The 17,535-nt window shown below is 52.3% G+C and overlaps 1 protein-coding gene across 1 annotated transcript in view; it reads left to right on the top strand.

The window, feature by feature from the left end:
• STRIP2 (striatin interacting protein 2) overlaps positions 1-17,535 on the top strand; it is a 29,087-nt gene that overhangs the window by 2,331 nt on the left and 9,221 nt on the right. The window contains exons 3-18 of the mRNA XM_074573131.1: positions 1,676-1,750; positions 1,839-1,973; positions 2,171-2,291; positions 2,841-2,909; positions 3,022-3,128; positions 3,244-3,371; positions 3,703-3,888; positions 5,129-5,352; positions 6,673-6,738; positions 7,417-7,480; positions 8,573-8,644; positions 8,940-9,014; positions 11,643-11,740; positions 12,286-12,412; positions 14,451-14,551; positions 16,184-16,250. Coding sequence (XP_074429232.1) covers positions 1,676-1,750; positions 1,839-1,973; positions 2,171-2,291; positions 2,841-2,909; positions 3,022-3,128; positions 3,244-3,371; positions 3,703-3,888; positions 5,129-5,352; positions 6,673-6,738; positions 7,417-7,480; positions 8,573-8,644; positions 8,940-9,014; positions 11,643-11,740; positions 12,286-12,412; positions 14,451-14,551; positions 16,184-16,250 — 1,715 coding nt within the window. The remainder of the gene's footprint in view (positions 1-1,675; positions 1,751-1,838; positions 1,974-2,170; positions 2,292-2,840; positions 2,910-3,021; positions 3,129-3,243; positions 3,372-3,702; positions 3,889-5,128; positions 5,353-6,672; positions 6,739-7,416; positions 7,481-8,572; positions 8,645-8,939; positions 9,015-11,642; positions 11,741-12,285; positions 12,413-14,450; positions 14,552-16,183; positions 16,251-17,535) is intronic.

Below are 17,535 nucleotides of genomic sequence, written 5' to 3' on the forward strand. Positions count from 1 at the left end.
CGGCTGGTGTGCCCGGTGGCTGGGAAGTGTCACCCTTTATCGCGGGTGTCACAATGGGTCGAGTCCTCGTCCTGTATCTTCCCGCTCCGGCTGCTGTCGCCCTGTAACCCTCCCAGTCCCCGGCGTATCTCGGCCAGCAAAGGGGTTATTTTTAGCTGTGTGTGTCTCAGCCGCGCGAGCTGGCCTGGCTAAAGCACGTTTTTTTTCCTTCGAGGGATCCTTCCTCCTCCCTTGCAGGACCGTTTCAGACCCCCGTGGTGCTGCTCAGCACCGTAGGACCTATCGGGATTGTATAGGAACCGGTAGGAATGATACAGGAACGGGCACAGCATCGTGCCCCTCCAAGTCCAGCCCCTATTTGCAGGTCCCAAAATATCCGAGGCGCTGGGTGTGAAATCAGTGCAGGTCTTGCCCGGGTGTTCCTGCGGTCCTTCCCTTCGCAAACTGGCTTTACTGGGACAGAAAATTCCCACACACACACACAAAACGCCCCCCCCCCTGTGAAATGGCAAATGCAGCTCGATCACCGTCGCTGTGGGCAGGAGCGTGGGAAGAGCCCAGCTCGGACACGGGGATGAAAATGATGAATTTGGTAGCACTGGGTGGCTCCAAGAAGCCCCTTGGAGCTACAGAAGAGCTCGTGGAGGATAAGTTTAGGTCTCTGCCCCATGTCTCCTCGGGTGCATAGGGATCATAGAATCATAGAATCATTTAGGTTGGAAAAGACCCTTGGGATCATCGAGTCCAACCATCAACTCCACTCTACAGAGTTCTCCCCTACACCACATCCCCCAACACCACATCTAAACGAGTCTTCAACACATCCAGGGATGGTGACTCCACCACCTCCCTGGGCAGCCTATTCCAGTGTCTGACCACTCTCTCTGGGAAGAATTTTTTCCTAATGTCCAGCCTAAACCTCCCCTGTTGCAGCTTGAACCCATTCCCTCTTGTTCTATCGCTAATTACCTGTGAGAAGAGACCAGCACCAACCTCTCTACAGTGTCCTTTCAAGTAGTTGTAGAGAGTGATGAGGTCTCCCGTCAGCCTCCTCTTCCTCAAACTAAACAGTCCCAGCTCCTTCAATCGCTCCTCATAAGATTTATTCTCCAGGCCCTTCACCAGCTTCGTTGCCCCCATCTGCACTCGCTCCAGCACCTTGAGATCTCTCTCGTGTTGAGGTGCCCAAAACTGGACACAATACTCAAGGTGTGGCCTCACCAGTGCTGAGTACAGGGGGACAATCACCTCCCTCCTTCTGCTGGTCACACTATTTCTAATACAAGCCAGGATGGCATTGGCCCTCTTGGCCACCTGGGCACACTGCTGGCTCGTGTTCAGCCCCTTGTCAATTAGAACCCCCAGGTCCTTTTCTGCCAGGCAGCTCTCCAGCCACACTGCCCCAAGCCTGTAGCGACGCATGGGGTTGTTGTGGCCCAAGTGCAGGACCCGGCACTTGGCCTTGTTGAAGCACATTCCATTAGTGTTGGCCCCTCGGTCCAATCTATCCAAGTCTCTCTGTAGAGCCTCCCTACCCTCATGCAGATCAACACTCCCGCTTACCTCGGTGTCATCTGCAAACTTGCAAACACTGATGCTTCAGAGCCCCACGAGGGATTTGGTGAGGAGGAGGGTGAAACTCCTCCGGGTCCCTGGTGACCCCTTTCTCCATCAGAGCTGTACAGCTACACCGAGGAGCCCGAGCTCAGCACCAACAGGAGATGCTTCGAGGAGGATTTTCACGCTCAAGGTACCAGCTCTGGGGCTTGGGGGACTCCCCTGGGCAAGAGCGGGACCCCCGGGGAAGCACCCGGCTGGTTGTTGTGTCCCCTTTCCAGTGCAGGGCAGGAGGTGGCTGGAGCTGGACCAGGCTCAGCAGAAGGCCTACGTCATGCGCCTGCTGGATGGGCTGGAGGTGGTCAACAGGGACAAGCGGCTCAAAGTAGCACGGGCCATCCTCTACCTGGCACAGGGTAAGGACCACATCCCCCGTGGCTGGATGTGGCCATGTACCCCCTGCCTGGCTTCATCACGGAGGGTTTGGGAGAAGCCTTCTCTTGGGGTTGCACCAGGTCGGTGCAGCAAAGCTTCTTCCCATGATGGTCCCGTGTGCTTCAGGGCTTCAAAGGCAGCTCCCTCCTAACCAGTGCCTCCCTTCGGGCCTCTCCAGGTGTCTTCGGAGACTGTGATAACGAAGGTGATGTCCTGCACTGGTCTCGGCACAACAGCTTCCTCCTGTACCAGCTGGGAACCTTCACCGCCTTCCTGGAGCTCCTCAACATGGAGATCGAGTGAGAGGACCCACACTGCCCTCACCTGCCTCACCCTCCTTGTCCTCTTCTTCATCTTATTCTTTCTCCTTGCCCTCCTCGCCCTCCTCTTCTTCATCTTCTTCTTCCCCATCCTCCTCGCCCTTTTATTCCATCCTCTGCACTCTCCTCCTCTTCATCTTCTTTCTCCCCATACTCTTCATCCTCTTCTTCCATCCTCCTCACCCTCTTCTTCATCTTCTTCTTCCCCATCCTCCTCACCATCCTCTTCATCTTTTTTCTCCCCATCCTCCTCACCCTCCTCTTCCTCATCTTCTTCTTCTCCATCTTCCTCACCCTCTTCTTCCATCCTCCTCATGCTCATCCTCTTTCATCTTCTTTGTACCCATCCTCCTTGCCATCATCTTCTCTCTCCTTCCTCCTCCTCCTCACCGAGGACCAGGGAGGTGCCGCAGCCATGGCACGTCCCCCATCGTGGTGTTTCCCACCGCTGCAGACGTAGGCTGGGGGTTGGGGCGAGGAGCAGCCCGTGCCCGGTGGTTGTCACTGAGCTCGTCCCCTTCCCCGCAGCAACAGCCAGGCCTGCAGCAGCGCCCTGAGGAAGCCGGCCATCTCACTGGCCGACAGCACGGAGCTCAGGTACCCCCGCTCTGCTCCCCACTAACACGTGGGTGGAGGCTATGGGACAGCCGCTGGGGACAAAGCGGCCTCTGCTTGGCAGTGTCACCTCCCTGCTGTGCTGTCCCGGCAGGGTGCTGCTCAGTGTCATGTACCTGATGGTGGAGAACATCCGTGTGGAGCAGGAGGAGGATCCCCCTGAGTGGAAGACCTGCCGGGAGACCTTCAGGATGGAGCTGAGTGAGCCACAGAGTTCATTGTGCCCTGAACAGGTCCCTTTGTCATGCTGGACCAGCGGGGAGACCTCAGTGATGGGGGATCTGCTCTGAACCTGCTCCTGGTCCCTCTCCACCAGGTTTCCCCGTGCACACTGAAGAGCCATTTGCTCTTCTGCTCTTCACAATGGTGACAAAGTTCTGCAGTGGCCATGCTCCACACTTCCCCATGAAGAAGGTGCTGCTCCTGCTCTGGAAGGTGCTTCTGGTGGGTGCAAACCATTCCTTTTTCCAGAAACCAGTCCTTTTGGGAATAGTGCTGATGCAGCCTGGATGTTCCCGACTATTCAATCCAACCAAAACGAGGTTATTTAGGGTGGCACAGGAAGCGGACACAAGACAAACGGTTTCTTCTGGGACGAGAGTGGGTTGAGCCGTGCAGGGGATGCGGGGTGGGGGAGAAGTCTGGAGAACGAACCAGTGACGTGGTTTCTTCATCCTCAACTCTCCGGTTGGACGGCCCTGGAAGCCCAGAATAACCATGTGGTCCAGGGGGGATGTCTCCTGCCCGTTCTCTCACCTCTCTTGTTGGTCCCTAGTTCACGCTGGGTGGATTTGAAGCTCTGCAGGCGATGAAGGTGAGGAAGCGGGAGGAGCTGGGGCTGCCGCCCTTGCCGGAGGACAGCATCCAGGTGATGCGCAGCATGCGCGCCGCTTCGCCTCCCACCTACTCCATCGAGCTCATGGAGCAGCAGCAGCAGAAGCGGGGTCACCGCAGCCGGAGGGTAAGAGCGGGCTCATCCTCCTGGCACACGGCCCGGGATGTTTTTCCAATGGGGATCATCATCTGTTCAAGGAGCCAGCCTGTGCTTGGGAGCGTGTTTCCCTTCCTCCCCCAAGTGCTCATGCATTTTCCAGTTTCGTAGAATCATAGAATGGTTTGGGGTTGCAAGGGACCTTTAAATGCCACGTAGTCCAACACTCCCCCCTGCCCTGGGCAGGGACACCTCCCACCAGCCCAGGGTGCTCCAAGCCCCGTCCAACCTGGCCTTGAACCCCTCCAGGGATGGGGCAGCCACAGCTTCTCTGGGCAACCTGGGCCAGGGGCTCACCCCCCTCACAGTAAAACATTTCTTCCTCAGATCTCATCCCAATCTCCCCTCTTCCAGCGTAAAGCCCTTCCCCCTCGTCCCGTGGCTCCCCTCCCTGCTCCAGAGTCCCTCCCCAGCTTTCCTGGAGCCCCTTTAGGGACTGGAAGGGGCTGGAAGGTCTCCCCGGCGCCTTCTCTTCTCCAGCCTGAACCCCCCCAGCTCTCTCAGCCTGTCCCCACAGCAGAGGGGCTCCAGCCCTCCCAGCATCTCCGGGGCCTCCTCTGGCCCCGCTCCAACAGCTCCGTGTCTCTCCTGTGCCGAGGCCCCAGCGCTGGAGGCAGCACTGCAGGGGGGTCTCCCCGAGCGGAGCAGAGGGGTAGAATCCCCCCCTCGCCCTGCTGCCCACGCTGCTGGGGATGCAGCCCAGGCTGTGGGGGGGTTTCTGGGCTGCCAGCGCATGTTGCCAGCTCGTGTTGAGCTTTTCACCCACCAATTTCAGTTGCAGCAGACCGGCCCCACGATGCACTTGATCCGGAGGAAGTGAGAGGACATCCCAACCCTATGGCAAAGGGCTGATAAACACTGAGGAGCAAACTGCTCACAGGAAGCCTGACTTTTTTTACTCCACTCTTGGAATTGCTGTGTTATGGTCTGAGGATGAAAACGCCTCTTTTGCTAGGGGTTAGATGTTGGATGGTAGCTCCAAAAGTTAAGATGGAAAATGGGGTCACATCTCCTAGAGCAGCAAGCTTAGAGGTACAGAGCGGGCTGTTCCTTGTCCAGGCTCTGGTGGCAACAGCTAGGAAGCAAATCCTCACCTGAGGAACATCTGGGAGCTTCATCCTTCCAGGATGGAGAGGTCTGGTGCTGGTGGCTGGGAGGGAAATGAAATCCACAGAGTGACTTGAATTTCTCCTTCCCCTTTCTTCTGCAGCCCCTGGTGAAGCAAGACAGTTTGGATATCTACAACGAGAGAGACCCCTTCAAGAACGATGAAGCAGGAGTGGATGAAGAGGAGAACGATGATGTGGACAGCGGGATCGAGGGGGAACTGGACCTGATGGAGCGGGACGCGATTATCCCCGCGATGCCTGCTCAGCGCCCACCCATCGAAAGGGTGTCATTCCCCAAAGGGCTCCCCTGGGCCCCCAAAGTCAGGTAAATCCACCTGGTTTCATTGCCGTCCTCCCCAGTCCTACCTGTCCTGGAGTTCATTGCGGGCTGAACGTCAGCACGTGGCAAGTTTTTTGGCCTCTGGCAAGTTGAACTGAAGTGACTCCAGTTGTTTTGTTGTCTCAGTTGGTCCTTTCTAGGCTGGGTTTAGCTGAGCCCTTCCCCAGGCTTTACAAACCAAGCATGGCCAAGCTTGGCCACTAAGTGGCAATCCCATTTTGGACATCCCAGGTTGTACTGGGAAGGACGCTTGTGCCGGAGGGCTGCGGGAGCAAGGTCAGCTTTCCCAACCAGCACCAATGGATCTCGGTAGGGCAAGGTCCTAGACTAATCATCTTGGGAACTCATTAATGACATTGCCTCTTGCTTGTTGAGTGGGACTCTTGTGCTGCCAGATGAAGCCTTCCTGAGCGGCCTTGCTCTAAGGTGAAAAATTGGAGAAAAACACGTGAGGATAAAGAAGTCGGTGCCTTCCCTTCCTAAGACCAGTTCTGCTACACACGATTTGGGGAGCGTTAGGAAAAGAGGGTGAAAACCTCTGCCCCTTTCCCTCTAATCCATGTGGGGATTTTGGCTGTTGATCCAAAGCCTGGATTTAATCCAATATCTTTAAAACACAGGAGCAAATACATCTTTTTGATGTGGAAGCAGTGACAGGGTTAAGTGTGTCTCTCCAGACGGAGCACTCCTCGCAGGGACATGGCAAGAACTGGTTTCTCACGTGGGTCTCCGCACACACGGTGCCGTGGTCCTCCACGTAACCTAATGCTCTCAACTTCGAAATCAAATGAACGTTGTTTTTCTTGGCTGGTGCCTGGAAATCCAGCTGGGTTTCTTTCTGCCTGAGAGAGCCTTGGCTCACAGTTCGTGTCCTACGTGTAGAGCTGAGACCCCTGACCAGTTCTCACGAAAGATGCCCAGGGTGGACAAGACGTCAGCTTGCTCTCTTGGAGCAGCACGTGCTCTGCCAGACTGTGGAGACAACATTTGTTCACTCAAAGCGAGCAGATGCATGTACTAGGAGCACAGAAGGTGGATAAAAGGGTGGTGGTCATAGAGAACTCCTCTCCATCCATTTGCACGTTCCCGCGGAGTTGCACAGCAAATACAAATGGTTTTGGTTCACGTTGCTGCCAGCCAACGAGAGCAATGGTGGCTCTAGCCCACTGCTATTAAGACCTCTAGAAATTAATCCTAGAAAGCTCAAAGGTTCTTGCTGGTCCCGCTGAGCAACGTAGGCTGTGATCTGGTATACGTCTCTTTTCCAACCTTCTCCTTGTTTTTATTTCTCTGCTGCTCCATCAGACAGAAAGACATCGAGCATTTCCTGGAAGCGAGCAGGAACAAATTCATCGGATTCACGCTGGGACAGTGAGTATTACGTGTGCACATCCGACCAAGTCTGTCCCCTAGCTCCCATCAGTGCGATTTAACTGGTGGGAGGTGTCCCCAGAGCTTAGTTTTTTCTCAACTCAACCAGCCTAAGGCATGCTGGGGACGATGCGGCGCAAGGCTGGATTTCGCTGGGGCTGCAGCAGCGCACTCGGCGTTATAAAAACGTGTTCTTGGAGATGCTGGTCTCCAAGGACATCTTTCTATTAAAAATCAGACCTAGCCCAGAATAAGTGACCCCTGGCCCAAGCCAGGGACCGGTTTCACGAGGGAGGGAGTCGGGACAATCTGGTATCCACAGCAAATTGCCCAGTTTGTGATTAAATCAAGCTGCGAGTACGGAGTCACCCTGGCACGGGCCCAGCAGGGTATATTTGTTTTTAGGTGAGGTGCCGGGCTCAAGCCGCCTCCACACGGAGACCTGATTTCAGCCCAATTCTTCACCCCGACGTTGCCCCTGTCTTGTACAGGCTTTGCTGGGGAGGAGGTGGGAGGGCAGGCAGCTCACGCCAACACCTCTCCCAGTTCCTGACCCATGTGGGATGCGTTCAAAAGACTCAGTAGACTGCAGGCTCCCTCTTTAACGCGTGCGACATGGAAGTGTTAAACCCAGATCTTCTTCCCAGCCTTGTACTTATCTTTTTTCATCCCCCACAGAGACACCGAAACCCTGATCGGGCTACCACGGCCCATCCATGAAAGCGTGAAGACACTGAAGCAGGTGAGATGGTGGCTCCATGTGTGGCACGTTGGGTGAAGGAGCCCAGAAAGTCTTGCTGAATGGTAGTCAGCTTGTCTAACCTCATCCCTTGCTATTTTTGCTCCGTGGCACTGATCAGATGCTCTGAGGTGGTATCAGACCCGTGGGGATCTCATGGGGGTGGGGAAATCATTGGCCAAGATCACCAGGGCCACAGGGGGACCGAAGGGCATCAAGTCTCATACCCGTAAACTTTGTGATGCAGCACTTAAAACGAGTTTCAAGTTCCTCAGATGTATGCTCTTAGCCCACAGTAAATATTTCATGTGAATTTAGTCTTCTGCTTCTCTTCAGCTGATGTACAGCAGTGCCTTCGGTCTGAGCTCTCGCTCTCTCTGCCTTGGGAAGTTAATCCAATGAATCCGGTCAAGGTCTAAACAGCTCAATATCCGTGACATGCGGTGTGGGATCCTCACATCTAACCTCCAACTGAAACACAGCTCCTGGAGGGAGTAAGAGGGTCCCTTCTTGTTAGTTATCACAAGAAAAACTTCTGGAGCTTCTTGCAGGAATTGGGGCAAAAAAATGGAAAAACCGAGTCCTCACTGCAATTCCAAGTAGATTGTCCAACAATTGGACTCACCCTTTTATCCAAGGTGTAACACTGCTGTGTCCTGGCAAGCATTTGCCACGTTGTGCTTTGAAGGTGACAGACTTCAAGAGCTGGATCTGGACATACATGCCCAGACCTATGCTGTTCCCAGGGGGAAGCGTGGTCAACCTTGGCTCCCACAGCGCTTCACATGGAGTGAGACACCTCCAGAGGGCAACTGACCCTATCTAAGGTCCGGATTGCCTTTTGGAGACAATTTTACTTACTCCATTTACTTACAGAGAGATCCTAGAAGGAGTAGTTGGAAGTAATCAAAGGCATGATGTGTGAGGAGCTTCAGGGACAGAGGGATGTCCCACATAAAAATGAGTTCTCCATGTATCTGCTGTGACCTATACACCTAACGAGATACTGCTGAAATCAGCAACTGTTGTCATTGCTGAGAGTGTTTCATCCGTCAGTTGTGAAATTGCTCTGCCTCTGTCCGTGTATTTTGCCAGCACAAGTACGTTTCCATCTCCGACGTCCAGATCAAGAACGAGGAGGAGCTGGAGAAGTGCCCCATGTCTCTGGTAAGAAGTTGCTGCACCCCATCACTAGATAGACATGTGGAAGATTTCCAAGGTGTCACAGAAATCCATATGTTCTCCGTGATCCTTAGGACACACATTGGGTGCTCTTTTTTTCTAGAAGCCCATATCTTGATCAAATTTAGCAGTGGAGAAAGGCCTGGAGCTTCCTGCAGTCAGCACGGAGCTATGTCCATCATTAAGTCCTCAGGCTGGGTTTTATGGAGGTGACTGACGTATCTCAAGCGTGTGGACTGGAAACATTTAATTTTCCCTTGTTTCTGTTTCTCTGTGCTAGGGGGAAGAGGAAGTCCAAGAAACCCCTTGTGAGATCTTGTATCGAGCAATGTTGTACAATCTCCCCCAGTATATGGTAAGCCCATGTTTCTTAAAAGTAAAGAAGAGCTTTTGAGCGTTTGGGGAATGGTGCCAATCTGTGAGCTTCAGAGCTCAGCACGGGGCTGCTGGGGTATGTTCAGGACTTGAATGGTGAGATTTTTGGTGGGAATCCCGAGCAGAGTTGGGTGGGAAGTACAGCCCAAGAGGAGGGAATCGGAAGATCAAGGGGTATAGATACCCAGGGACATGGTCAAAGGGTTGGAGACAGGTCAGTGGCTGGAAAATAGGATGTGTGTGGAGGAACAAGGAACGAAGTCCTCCATGTTGGTGGGAACTCAAAACTGGCTCCTGCCCTCTGGACACCAAGGGGAACCAGTTGGGGATGGCCCCATGTTATATCTTGAGCTGCATGAACTGTAGTGTTTACCAGCAAGTCATGGCGTGTTGACGCAGGCATCTTCACTTCTGACCTCAAGAAGCAACCTACGGACTTCACTGCTCCCTCGAGCCTTTGTCCTTCTTGCTGAGTGTTGCGTGAAAAGGGGCAAAGCGGTTTTGGCAGAAGATAAACCCCCTTGCGTTCTAACCCTCCTCAGCGAGGTGGGAGGCCAGGTGCGGCTGGGTTTAAATTCTGAGTGATGCCCAATTCAACGCTATCAGTCCAATCGCGTTTAATATGTATTAAACTATCACGATTTGGATACACTAATAGTGGACCGCACCTTCAGTCTAGTCGTGCTCATGAACTAGCACGGCCACTCTCGAGTCTTTGGTTGCGTTCAGTGAGAAACGAAAACGACCAGCCACTTAAACAGCGCAGTTTATTTAAACAAAAGATATATAGGTTCTTAGGATTGCCGGTGATAAATACACTGTCTGCAAAGCACGTGCAAATAAAGACGTGTATATTTGCACGTGCAAATATACGTGTTAAGTATACAAAACGCGCGACAGAGTTATAAACGATACAGCCTGGCTATAAATGTAGGATAGAGATTCTCTAGAGAAATTTCTAAGTTCCCCAAGGAAGCACTCGGTGTAACCTAAGTCTTACCCAAAGGCATCCCTATGAGGGGGAAGAAAGGCTCAGCCCGTCGGCTGGTCCCGGAATTCAGTGATGGAGTTCTCCCGACTTGTTCGCGATGGTGTCTTCCCCGATATCCCCCATCTCTCGGGCTATTTCTGTACTATTTTTTTATCTTCAAAGTGGAGTTTGAGTGACTTTAGTCATAAATGCCTTTATTACGATTGGTGTACTCAAGGAGGAGTGGGCGCACCTCGGAGGCAGGCAGCCTCCGGGATGGAGGTGTGTTTTGGTACATTGTAATGAGCAAAGTTCGCACAAAGGACACCATTTCATCAACATTTGATGACATGTTGGCTCGGGTAGCGAGTGGGGCCGCTTATCTGTTTCGTAGTAAGCAAGTAGGCAGCTTATCTGTTCCGTAGTACCGTCTCGTTCCCTTATCTGCTATTCGTCACAAGGGAAGGCCACGGAACAAGCGCGTTCCGTTCCGTCCCTCGCTTAGTTTCCCAAACAACCTCGTACAGGGAATCGCAGATGTTGCATTCTTCGTGTGCCAGCTGCGGCTGTATTCTACCTCAGAAGCCTCTTGATTTTATGACTTTCCTTAACGTGTGAACAATGCTGTACTTTTGGATTCTTGGCCAATTTAGTAATTATTCCACACTGAGATTAACTTTCCATTACGGTATCGCGCTGATCTCTGATCTCTGGCATGCTGGGCCAGGAACCAAACTAAACCATCATCATGCTTTATGTGGCTCAGCAAACAAGGTGGTAACGCCTTCAGGTCTCTGCCAGCCTGGCTGCGCTCTCAACGGCTATTCAAACGGTGGAGAGTCTGTAGGTTATGACTTTCCTTACAGGGACATCCCTTGCAGCCTTCCCATGGCCCCGAGAGATTCCCAGAGGAACACAATGCATGTCCTGAAGTTCAGCTACACTGTCAGAACGTGTTGGGTTGGAAGGGACCTCTAAAGGCCATCTAGTCCAACCCCCCTGCAGCGAGCAGGGACATCTTCAACTAGATCAGGTTGCTCAGAGCCTCATCCAGCCTGGCCTTGAATGTCTCCAGGGATGGGGCCTCCCCCACCTCTCTGGGCAACCTGGGCCAGTGTCTCACCACCCTCATTGCAAAGAACTTCTTCCTAATGTCCAATCTAACCCTGCCCTGCTCTAGTTTAAAGCCATTGCCCCTCATCCTATCACTACATGCCCTCGCAAACAGCCCCTCCCCAGCTTCGCTGTAGGCCCCCTTCAGGTACTGGAAGGCCACTCTAAGGTCTCCCCGGAGACCTAATTGGGTCACTTGCACTCTGTCGATAGGGAGAGACAAACACAGATACAAATGCATTAAGCTTCAGCTGTTCCTTGCATTATTTCGTCCATACTCAGGTGCTCATGATGCATTAAGTTAAAGGTAAAACAGAGCTGCCGTGCTGCCCCCACTTGGCCTGTCCGTCCAGGGTATAAAAGGAGAGGTTGAGCCTTGGCATAGTCGGTCTATCACGGTGAGCGGAGCTTGGGCTGGTGAAACCCTATAGCCTTGGCTTGAATTTGTCCAGTTTCACCAATTGAAGGGGAAGGAAGGAATGCCCCTTCCTGGGAGCATCCCTCCATGTCTGTCCTCCCCTGCAGATAGCGTTGCTGAAGATCCTCCTCGCTGCAGCGCCCACCTCTAAAGCCAAGACTGACTCCATCAACATCCTGGCGGACGTGTTGCCTGAAGAAATGCCGTAAGTCCTCGAGGAGGTGGCCGCCAGCCATCCCAGCTTTGCCAGGAAGTCTTGGACCGAGCGGGAGAGTTGGAGTTTGCTGATAGGTTCAGCGGGCTCCAGATTTGGGGATGTCTCTTTGGATAGGTGCAAGCTACTGTTGCTGCCAGGGTGGAGGGGTGAAAGCCAAGGGTGTGAATGCCAGTTTTTCAGGAGCGTAACAATTTGAGCACAGTCAGCAGCCGCCATGCTCTGCTAGCTAAGTGACACAGATCATAAAATCATACTAATTGACACAAATCACGAAGACGCATGAGCATATGGCAGGTGTCCTTCGTACCACTCCCCCAGGATTGCTGGCCGAGGGCAATCAGCTTTTTTTTTTTTCCCCTTTTTTAATGCACTTGGGCGTCACCAGACAGGAGGGGATGGACATGGGAGTCCCAGGGGGAAGCGAGGATCCCTGTTTCCGTAGAGCCTGTCCAGATGAATAAGATCTCAACAGTCCCTTTGTCCTCCTTGCTCCCACACCCACTGTGCTGTTCTTTTCTTTCCCCCCAACCCAGCATCACCGTTCTTCAGAGCATGAAACTGGGGATTGACGTGAACAGACACAAAGAGATCATCGTGAAGAGCATCTCGGCTTTGCTGCTGCTGCTCCTCAAGCATTTCAAGCTGAATCACATCTACCAGGTGAGTGCAGAGAAGGGGTCGCCCATTGCCAAGCTGGTCTTGAAGCCGGTGTGTCCTGATAGACCCTCTCCAGGGAGGGTTTCCATGAGGAGCTGCAGATCGCTTTTCCGTGGCGGTGAACCCTAGCCCCGGGCCAGGATTTGTATAGAGTTACTCCGGCAGGGATAACCTCCCTGCAATATATCTCTGACGGTGTTTTGACAGGATCGTTTCCACTCACGTGGAAGGAGTTTTCAGACTTCTGGAAAAATTCACGCTGTGGCTGATCAGGTCAAAATTCAGGAGATATCATGAGCACAAGCCTGCACGGCAGAAGGGGGAAAGGGAGGGGGTTAGACAAGACCCTCTCTTGCTCTGTCTCATCTCCAATGACCAGAAATAGTGCTGGGTAGGACCTCACGAGGTCAACTAATCTGGTCCTCTGTCCCTCAGCAGGATCAAGTTCTTGGGGCTCCAGTTTCAACAGAGCCTGGAGGTCTGGGTCCTAGATGCAACCTGATTTTTGTTTTATCTGCATGGCACCGATTGAACTGCACCTGCACGAGGGCTTTCCTTGGCTAAAAAAGGACCGAGGACTGATTTGAGCTGTGGCCTGGGCCCAGTTCTCCACCCATTCTGCAAGTCAAACAATTAGTGTTTTCTAATTTATTTTTTTTCTTTTGAAGGTTTCAGCATGGTACAAATCCATCTGTGTTATGAAGCCCACTGATATTTATCTGAGGATAAATATAAATCCATATATTGGACTGGATAAAATGAAACAAACCCCTACATTTTTACAGTCCTGGATTTGTTCCCCCCACATCCCTTCACTAATTTTTCTCGCTTCACCCCTGAAACGGCTCCTCTCATTTCTTCCTCCGTGGCAGGAGGACCCTGGCAGTCTGGCGCTAAGTCTGGAGAAAGCTGTGGGGTTCTCTCCCCCTGATTCTGCTTTTGGGTCTGATTTTGGGTAATTTGAATAATTTCTTTTGGTGATGAAGCTGGTCTCAAGCACCACCCCAAAAACTGCCGCGGGGGCTGAGCTGGTGGCATCAATGGAGGCAGCGGAGGGTGGTGGAGAACGTGGCTGGTGCAGGCTCTGCTGGGGGCCCACCGGCTGCCACGTCGGTGCGGCAGCAACCACACGGACCTGCACACCAACACAGATCACGGGGTTTTGGCTCGGTTATGGGGAGATTTGGTGTTTCTTATGCCAACGGAGAAACGCCATCAAATTATTGCATTTCAGCATTATCTTCCGTCCGATCCTATATAACACGCGAGTCACTGGCAGCTGCATTTCAAAGCAGTGAGAGCATCTCAGATGCCGGCTAGCGGGGACTGCCGATTACTCACTCGCAAATAACGGCGGCGGTGTGTCATCGGTGGGGTACCGAGTGTCGACAGCTGGTACCAGGCCGAGCGGAGACGCGTAGGAACAAACTGTTCCTTCGCTCTCAAATTTGGGATGTTGATTGCAGGTTAGCGAGAGGCAGGGGCAGGACGGGATAGGATGCTGCTGCTGTTTGTGTCTGTCTCTTTAGAGGACGGAAGAGATTTGTTGTATTATGCAGCTGTACGTACCCAGGCCATTTGCTGTTTAGAGGGGAAGAGAAATTAAAAGCATATAGGAAGGCAAGAGTACATTTTTCAGTCAAAATTTGAAAAGGGAATGGGGTTAGCGTCTAACTGCAATAGGAATTGTTGCATTTTCTCATGTAATAGCTACATCTCCTCCTTCCTTCTTCCCCATACACTCTTTTGCCACAGATTTTATTTTGAAAAGCTACCCTGCAGTCCTTAGGTGCAGCTATTCCTGAACTACGGCCATAAAGTTTGTGTCTCCACTCTACGGCAGAGTTTTCCAGCTGGTGGGAGCTGCTGTACGTGATGCAAGCCTCATACAGCAGACTTCTGCAAGGGGAAGGGGGTCTGCGAGGTGTCTAGAGCAAACCATCGAGATCGCTTTGCTTTCGGCTGGAAGTGGGTTCCCGTTCCCAGGTGATGCTCCCAGTTGTTCCGGCTAACGTTGACCCCTTTCACTTCTCTTCCTCAGTTTGAGTACGTGTCCCAGCATTTGGTGTTTGCCAACTGCATCCCGCTGATCCTGAAGTTCTTCAACCAAAACATCATGTCTTATATCACTGCCAAAAACAGGTACGGCCGCTTCTGGGGAAGAGAGGGATGATGGAGCAGGGAGGCTTTGTGCATGAGGAACGTGCGGTGGGACCGAGTGACCTCTGGTCCCTACCAAGCACGGCTTTGGGGCAGTATGCTCTCCACTACAGGAATACGCTGGAGGGGAGAAAATCCCTTCTGCTTAACGAGGACCACTGGATGGGGGCTTTCCAATCTCTCACTAGACTACTAAAATACACATAGACCCGTCTCCCTTGCTGACGGTAGGCTTGTTTTCATCTTTACGTGGACTCCTGGAAAGCTGTACAGTGCCACCAGGCATCTGTGGGCCACAGCGTCAAAAAGGCCAGATGGGGTAGAGTCTTCTAGGTATTTTCCACCATAATTCAGCTTTCCTGACCGCTTCAGGTTTTGCACGGTTGTCACTGGCTTTCACTTCTGATTTGAGAAAGACACCAGCCCCGTTTTGAGCCTGTATAGGGACTGTCAGCGTAAGAACTGAAAGAGCTTTCACGACTCAGTAGGACTGGGTAGGATTTCCCCGTTCGGAGGGGAGAACCGGGGGGGATGTTGCTGTTGGAACGACGAAAAAGAATCCTTTTTGTTGCTTTTTGATGCTCTTTTTGTTGCCCTTCAGCTGCATGTGTAGGCTGGTCTGTCTCCTGCGTGGTATGGTTGCGTATGTGTGAGAAGGCACGCGTGGAAAAATAGAAAGTAATACATTTTAGGATGATGGATGATGGGTGGGAGGAAGCGAGGAGCATCTGCCCTTGTGGTCAGACAAGCTCTTCCCAAGAGCGGGCCAAACGCTTTAAAATAAAGCCTGTTTTAGGGGATCTCCCAACCTTGGGTTTCACCCTGGATTGCCTCTGACTCAGGGGTGGTTACAGGTCAGCTTGTTGTTCAGCTGCTGAATTTAAAAACAAAAAAACAGCAAAGAAGAGGAAACACAAGAGCTGAAGCTGTGTGATAGTACACGCTTTGTTTTAGAACGGTGCACATCTCAGGGCACGGATCGCATCAGCGTGTGTATGTATACGTTATATATATGTGTATACAGACACACGTTTCTTTCTTTTTTTCTTTATTGGCTACTTTTACAAAGGCGATAGGCCTGGAGGGCGTTGAAAGACCTGATGCCCTCGTCGTGAATTTTCTTGCTGCTAATCAGATGCCTCCATTTTAACCTAAGATCTGTTTTGGATTTGTTTGGGGTTTTTTTTCCCCTTTTTTCAAATGTGCACGTGAATAACCAATCTGTCACGTCTTAATGGATCCAAATCCTTCGAGTCCTTATTAGCGCACTCAGGATGGGTTTTGGAGCCAAGAGCAATCGACGTGCTCCATTAAGCTGAGAGGCGAGGCAGCGGTGAGCCCATTTGGATGCCGTCCGTGCAGTCGGGAAGTCGGGGGGGAGGCACGGCTGCGCGGCACCGGCTGCGGGCTGGTTCACGTGCCCAACGTGGCTCGCTGGAGATGGGATTGCTACCCATCCAAACCACCTGCTGCGTAAGGCTGCCATCACAATTCAAACCCCGAGCACAGGGAAGATGTTACAGATTGCTGGGCATAATCGCGTATATCATCTTAAAAAGTTGCTTTCATATTTACCTGGTTCTTAATGAGATGCTTCTTTACTGTCTTCCACAGCATCTCCGTCCTGGATTATCCGCATTGTACAGTCTGCGATTTGCCCGAGCTCACTGCAGAAAGCCTGGTAAGCAGCACAGAAAGGGTCCTTGTAACCCGTATTGCTGTATGCGAGAGGGTGAGGAAGGATTTTCGTTTTCTTTTTTTCTCTCTTCTTTTTCAGTACCCCTCCCACCTTTCCAAAATCAGACTTTTTTTTTTCCCCCCACCAGACTTGAAAATTCCTCCCGTCGCTGTTCTGACTCGCTGTCAGCTATGGGGAGGTGGGGAGGAGGCACTGCTGGCATTGCGCACCCCAGAAAAATAGTTGGGTTTAGGGTTTTCCCTTTTGCTTCTCCAAACGAGAGAGCCTGCTTTTCAAAAGTGTTTGTCCAGAGGCCATTTCCTCCCGGGTTTAAATTGCTCTCAGCACTCACGTTTCATAAGATGCCCGTAGATTGAGGAATGAACCAAATTCCCTGCGGAGAGGAGACTAAGTATTACAGAGACCGGCCAGCACGATGGGCTGTGTGAGTACGCAAAGTACAGATGAAACATTAACGCTGGCACGTTCGTAACTGCAATAATTCAAATGCAGAATAGGTTGGACTCGGGCAGGGCACAGAGCAGGGACAAGCTTTGGGGTTAACAGGCAAGGGGGATCAAAGGGAAGGGAGACCCTAAATGATGCAGGAATCATTAAGAAAGAGCCTGACGAAAACCAGTCCGAGCAGGGATGATCTCATAGAATCACAGAATGGTTCGGGTTGGGAGGGACCTTAAAGGTCATCTAGTTCCAACCCTCCTGCCGTGGGCAGGGACACCTCCCACTAGACCAGGCTGCTCAAAGCCTCATCCTGTTACCTGGCTGCTAAAATCTTAAACCTATGTAATTTTCCTTAGCTTTATAAAGGTTAAAATCATTAAAGGGAAAGATTTTTCCCTAGTTTCTACAAGCCAAAGTTGCTCACAAATCCCTCCAAGGTTGTGGTCAGCAAAACTGATTTTGTTGCCACTGTAGCCACGGCATTCCTGATGTGTCGCTGCGATGCAAATTCGTGCCGTGAGTTGATTATGCCAGATCAGATTTATGTAAAAACCCGCTGTGGAGCGCGTGTGGGTGGGTGTGGGATGGTCACGCGCGGCTGGCATGCTGGCTCGGTCCTCCGCCGCTGTCCTACGTGCCTTTCCACCAGCGCTTCTTGCCTGCTTTTGGATGCCTGCTTGGGGTGGCAGCTCCTGGACATCGCCTCCTTCCTTATCAAGGGGATCAGTCCCCTGTTTTGCGCTGGTCCATGGGCTACTTGCCGAAGGCTGGGTGTCCCGGCCAGGCTGGGTGCCCATCCAGCCCTGCCAGGCTCCCACCCACCGCA

This window comes from Larus michahellis, chromosome 1, assembly GCF_964199755.1.
Source record: "Larus michahellis chromosome 1, bLarMic1.1, whole genome shotgun sequence".
Taxonomy (NCBI): Eukaryota; Metazoa; Chordata; class Aves; order Charadriiformes; family Laridae; genus Larus; species Larus michahellis.